This window comes from Dreissena polymorpha, chromosome 11 (assembly GCF_020536995.1).
Source record: "Dreissena polymorpha isolate Duluth1 chromosome 11, UMN_Dpol_1.0, whole genome shotgun sequence".
Taxonomy (NCBI): Eukaryota; Metazoa; Mollusca; class Bivalvia; order Myida; family Dreissenidae; genus Dreissena; species Dreissena polymorpha.
Window position 1 is genome coordinate 48,854,977 of NC_068365.1, and position 6,000 is coordinate 48,860,976.

General features: G+C 33.5%; 1 protein-coding gene across 2 annotated transcripts in view; it reads left to right on the forward strand.

Moving 5' to 3' along the window:
- The window catches only part of LOC127851844 (bcl-2 homologous antagonist/killer-like), a 15,232-nt gene extending 9,827 nt beyond the window's left edge, over positions 1–5,405 (forward strand). For both annotated transcript variants that reach the window (XM_052385791.1, XM_052385790.1), the window contains exons 2-6: positions 1,331–1,400; positions 2,028–2,209; positions 2,632–2,769; positions 3,438–3,636; positions 4,555–5,405. In XM_052385791.1, the coding sequence (XP_052241751.1) occupies positions 1,365–1,400; positions 2,028–2,209; positions 2,632–2,769; positions 3,438–3,636; positions 4,555–4,683 (684 nt within the window). In that variant the 5' untranslated portion in view covers positions 1,331–1,364 and the 3' untranslated portion in view covers positions 4,684–5,405. The remainder of the gene's footprint in view (positions 1–1,330; positions 1,401–2,027; positions 2,210–2,631; positions 2,770–3,437; positions 3,637–4,554) is intronic.
- Positions 5,406–6,000: the final 595 nt, after the last annotated feature.

Here is a 6,000-nt window from a genome sequence, read left to right on the forward strand (position 1 = left end):
ATACTGAAAATATTTACTTTTTTCAAGTAATGTAATATACCAGTCGTGATATTTTAATCAATATAAACTAATAATTGTAAAAAATACGGTATTTTAGAACTTTTCTTTTTTCGTCATTGTGGTTGACGGTCCCTTTGATAACTACAAAGGCGTTGCGTACATGACATTAAAAAGTTAACTGGGTATTGGAAATCTGAATTCTTTTTCGACCACAACCGGTCTGATAAATCGTTGAGAAAACTTAACACATTGTTCAAGTAGCTGAATTTTATCTTTGTGTTAAGTAATGGAGCAAATAATTACGTTGAAAAGTCGTTGTAGTACTGCAATAAATTAGAAAGCGAAAGTAACCCCTCGTGTATATATGCAAACAAAGACGGTTTTCGATTGGAAGGAAATTATCTTTGCAGTTTGCGATTATCGTACGGAACTTTACTTTCTTCAGATTGTTACGTCATTCTTTGAAAACGTTCACTTGATATTGCTCAATTTTGAGCACTAAAGCGAATTAATATGGATGTTGCCAGAAACTGTTTCGGTGACATAAATTGTCAACACATTAATTTATTTCTCCAGCTTGTGATATGTTTTTTTTAATGTAACGTAGTTATCTTACTTACTTTGAAAATTAACAATGCAACACTGTGAATGAATGATCGTAGATCATTTGTTTGAGCATTCTATTAAAGTCTGTATTGTTCATGTTTCATGCGATATGTAAATTTTAGATATGTATATATAAAATGTGTGGTAAAATTTATCAACCCCAATTTTTTACATAGCCCATAACCTTTGAAACCAGACGTTAAATGGTCATGGCTAGTTGTCAAAATGTCAATTTGGTTTAACACCGAGTTTTACTCTACTAAATATATTAACAAAATGCGTATTTGCCTTCAAGGCTTGCTCATATAGCGTTTTAACAGCATCGTTAATAGCAAACTTGATATCACGGTCAGTAAATTTCTCGACAATTTCCATGTTTGCCTTTTATAATGATAAAAATGTATTTTTAGCTCTTTATTTTAAATATACAGATTTAGTCGTGCAAACATTTAGTTATAGACCCAATCTTCATTAAAGTTTAACTGCATTTTATGATGGCAGTTTACGTTGTTAAAAGCGATTTGTCATCAGCAAATAAAAGCATATGCAATTACATTTTATCTTGCTCGTGACAATTAGGGTACTTAAAATCTTAAGTATCGCTTATATTATTTACAAACAAAATAAATAGCAGAGAGGATAGTGTCTCTTGTTGTTATTATAGATATATATTTAAAATTAAAATTTGTAATCATGAAAATGTTTAAAACATGAATTTTGACAGGTTGCATTAATTGCATGCTAACGTTGCGTGCAGCATGTCGGACGAAGGACTACCAACACTGATAAAAGAGGTATTTATTTTCTTTTTTTTACTTTTCAAAATCACTATCTTGCTTTATTTGTTCTTCACGAACCCTTTACATTTGTTATCCCCGGCAATAGGCGAAGGGATATTGTTCTGGCGTTGTCGGTCCATCCGTCCGACCGTCTTTCCGTCCTTCCGTCCGTCCGGCACTTTTTTGTCCGGAGCCATATCTTGGCAGTGCTTGGGGGATTTCCTTGAAACTTGGCATGAGTATATATATGGATAAGAGGATGATGCACGTAAAATGACATTGTACACCATCGGATAATAACGGAGTTATGGCCCTTTGTATCTTGAAAAAATGTTTTTTGTGTGTCCGGAGCCATATCTTGGAAGTGCTTGGACGGATTTCATTGAAACTTGGTATGAGTATATAAATGGATAAGAGGATGATGCACCTTGTCGTTGTCCATCCGTTCAGAAAACGTTTGTGTCCAGAAGTATAATGGCGGGGGATATCAATTCAACGAATTTGATTGTTGTCATCTACGTCTGTTTTTGTTCACTACAACGTATTCACCTTTTTTAACCTAAAGCTCCAAACTTGGAAAAATTTGTTTTCCTGGAGGGTTACACTTTTGCATTTAAAACTAATATGAATTGTATGTATAAGGTCCATGGGCCAGAAAGTGTGTCCGATGAACCTGACTCTGCGCAGCGTGTTGTGTCTCAGACGCGTTACGTCTTCATCGCTTACGCTAATGAACAAATTAGTAGAGACGAGGGACAAGATGAAACATTTACAAATGCTCACCACCAAGATATGTCCAGCCAAAATGAAATAATAAATGAAGAGTAAGTTGTTAGTAATGTGAAGTTTTGCACGCAAATAAACACATTTTTCTGCAGAAATTTTGATCATCGCCGTTGTCAACGTTTATTTCCTTTGATTTGCATTCTTGTTCCCTTATTTAATGAGATTGCATGCATCTACTTAATAATTATTTCGCATTATTCACATCACTCAGTGTAGGATCACTATTTCTTTGATTTGTATTTTATACTGTTTTTGTTCATTACGAGTTTTGTATGCTTTACACATGTTTAAACGTTAGAACTTAAAAAAAAAAGGTTCTTCATGAAATGTATCTATTTTGCATTTACTTAGGTGTGTATCGTGTACCGTTTTGTCTTACTTTTGCTATGGGTGTGTTACTAAGAAGATAGTTCACCTCTCTTGATGATAAATATCATGAATATGATTGTAAACGTTGCAGCGCACTAAGAGTCGGACGTCAGCTAGCGAAGGTCGCTGATGATATGATCAAACAGCTTTCTGCAACATTTGAGGTCATAACCAGACCATTCGGTGATTCACTCAACTCGTATGAGAATTTCAAAGAAATTGCGAAAGAGTGAGTTTTTTTTCCCTTGCATAAATACACGGCTAACAATAACCATATTTTTTAATCTAGTATTATCTGCAAAGTGTAATTTCGTGAGTGTTTGATGCTATAAGGAGAGATGTTTAACGTTCATTAAATGTACCTAATTTTATTAATGTCTGTACACGTCGAAATTGTGATCATTATCGTGTATTAATAATGAATTTGCATTCTTGCAGTCATTTATCAAACGTGTATGTGTATACATTAATTATACACTAATGGAAAATAAACGCTTATAAAGAAAGATCGGCACATTTCGTGCTGCATGTTTGCACACCAGGTCAATATCCTCATAATGAAAATTCTCCAAATTTAACAAGCGCAGCAACTCTGATAAGTTACTTTTAAGTCAATTGACAGATCGTTTTTAGATTCATAAAATAGCATTGAGTGTTTATCTTAAACCGTTTACAGTTTAACAACGTTTTTACGAACAATGATTTTTTTGGCACAATTAAAGAGTGACTGGCATAAACATACTGTATATTTACAGTCTACGAATTAGTTTCTCAACTCACTCGATCAAACGTTAAATGTATTATTGAATGCGTTTTTAAATTGCAATACAAAACGTTCTTATTATGTTAATTATGCAATTGTTATATGACTGTGTGGTAAATCTTGACCGTTTGCAGAATCTTAAAAGATGAAGTGAACTGGGGAAGGATTCTAGTTATTTTCTGCTTCGGATACTGGTTATTCAAGAGGGAGATTGTGAAACAGGCCCGGAAAAAGATGGGCACTACTCTGGGTAGTATTGCATCGCTTGTTGAACAGTTCTTTAGTGATCCTGCGACTAGCATAGCAGCTTGGATTGCTCTCAGGGGTGGTTGGGTGAGTACACGTACTTATTCAAGAGCGGTACATGAATTGTTGTGATTGTTTCTCAAACATTGCGCTAAAATGCTCATACGAAATCTGATTCACAAACAAACTTGCTTTGATTAAATTCTGCAAAAGAGCGTCTTTATTTTGCCTCCCTTCGAAGCCCGTTGGTCGGTTTGTAAGTTGTTCGTTCGGTCAGAGTATCGTTCTGTCTTGCAGTAGACCACGGATTATCGCACGATGTATTCAGGACGCACAGCAATGCAAATTTGTATGATTGGTACTTGGAAGATAATATTGAAGTTTTTTTTTATTATTAGAATAATAAGTCTACGGTCTTAATTATTTGGGCTTGTAACATACTACTAAAACGGTCAAATAAAAATTACAAGTACATGTACAGCAAATGCCCATAAAATGGCCATTATTTAGCATGCTTAAAATTGCAATAAAATATCATCTGATCATTAGCAAGAATTAAATGCGTTCAAGCCATAAATTAATTCGTTTTAGACTTGGTGTTCCCGGCAAACCTGTCAGTTTAATGAATGTTTTATCAAAAGCGTACTGTTTTTGTACATATTGATAAAACAACAACAACAAATCATAAGAATAAAGGAAATAGATGAAGCTTTTAAAATGGTTTCATTTAAATCGATTGATAATACTACAAATGACGTTTTCACACAAACGTTCCTTTTAAATAACGATTGAACTCTTAAACTTTTTAATTTGATGTAACTGGTTCGGCTAGGAGATACAGTCGAGGCAAGTCTAAACAAATAGTAAATATAAGGATACAAACGGTGTTTATGTTCACATACAGAGGTATGTCAGGAAACATAAGTCAGTAGAGTTTGGGTTTTCTAAAACATAGTGTTATGTGAACAAAATTGTCGCTGTACAATTGGTTTTCCTGTATTTCAGAGAGTGGCCCAATCCGTCACAAGGTCAAAGAGCCATCCGATTATGAAAATCGGTATAATGGTGGGCTTTGTGGCAGTTGCAATCGGTGTGATTGTCGTATTGATGAATAGAAGGAAGTCTACACCTTAATACAGACACACATAACCTGAGTTCGAAGACACTTACCTATATTGGTTATAATAGTATCAAAATCTCTAAAAAAAAACTTCCTCTGTTCACGTTTTTATATAGTTTCGGCAATAAATCTTTATAATCCACATATATATGTGTTCTTGGTTTAAGGTTTTGTATTGCCGCTATTATCTGATGTATTATTAGTTTCTGTTTTAAAGTGTTTAAACAACGGAACCATTCTTCCAAAAGTTCAGGATTGAGCTGAAATATAAATGTCCAAGACACGGGTACAACGACAAATATACGTCGACTCCAGCGATGTTCATTTACTTGCTGTTAAATTGTGATATGTTTTCTGTGCTCTTCCATCCGTTTTGATTTTGTTCAGCAGCGTTCATATTCCAAAGGGTAACGTCCATAAGTATGTATATCTAGTCGTTTGCAGGAGGAAGCCTATGTTTATCATTTAAAGTTTTTCTGTGTTTTGGCAGGTGTTTGTCTGTCCACTTCTTCTTATTTTTTTGTATAATGATTTTAAGGTACAGCCATTCGGATTAATTAAAAATTATCAGAGTTTGTGTTTTTTATATTACACAATTGTCATATTTATTTTAATAATTATTTCGATTTCATGTTTAATAAGGGCTGGTTTATAAAACTTGTGTATGTTTTAAACATTAACTCTGTATTTTTTGTTGTTTTGTTTTCCATCCGCAATAAATTGTCCTAACAGCCTTGTATTGTATTTACACGTTTTCTGTATAAAAAACAGACAATTTACTACGAACAGCTGTCACTGTTAGCTTTTGTATTGTCAAAATGCGCATGTGTAGTTAAACAAGAAATCAAGTAAACACCTATACGAACACTTACATCTGACATAATTGAACACTTCTGTTGAACGCATTAGTCAATTTAAAAAAAAGACATCACACCATTATTAGGCATACAAAATGACGATGTGTGATTTTTTATTATGATGATGACGAGTATTATTATGTCAAAGTGATGATGGGAATGATGATTACATCTGTTATTAAGTTACAAAAGATAATGCGTCTATTGTCTCTTCATCATATATTCAAAATGTTAGTCTTGCAAAACAATAAAGAATATAAATACAGATTTTCAGGCATAAACAAATATGTTAAACTCTATTGTTAAAATACATTAGTACATTTCGCCACATTCGAATTAAGGCGATAACATTGGCAGCTAGAAACTTTTATTTATATTTGTGTAAAAAGTAACAAGTGGAAGGGCATTCGCATTCCATTAAAATACCACTGGTCATTTGTTCAAGCAAAACATATCTTAATAATGGTCAATCAC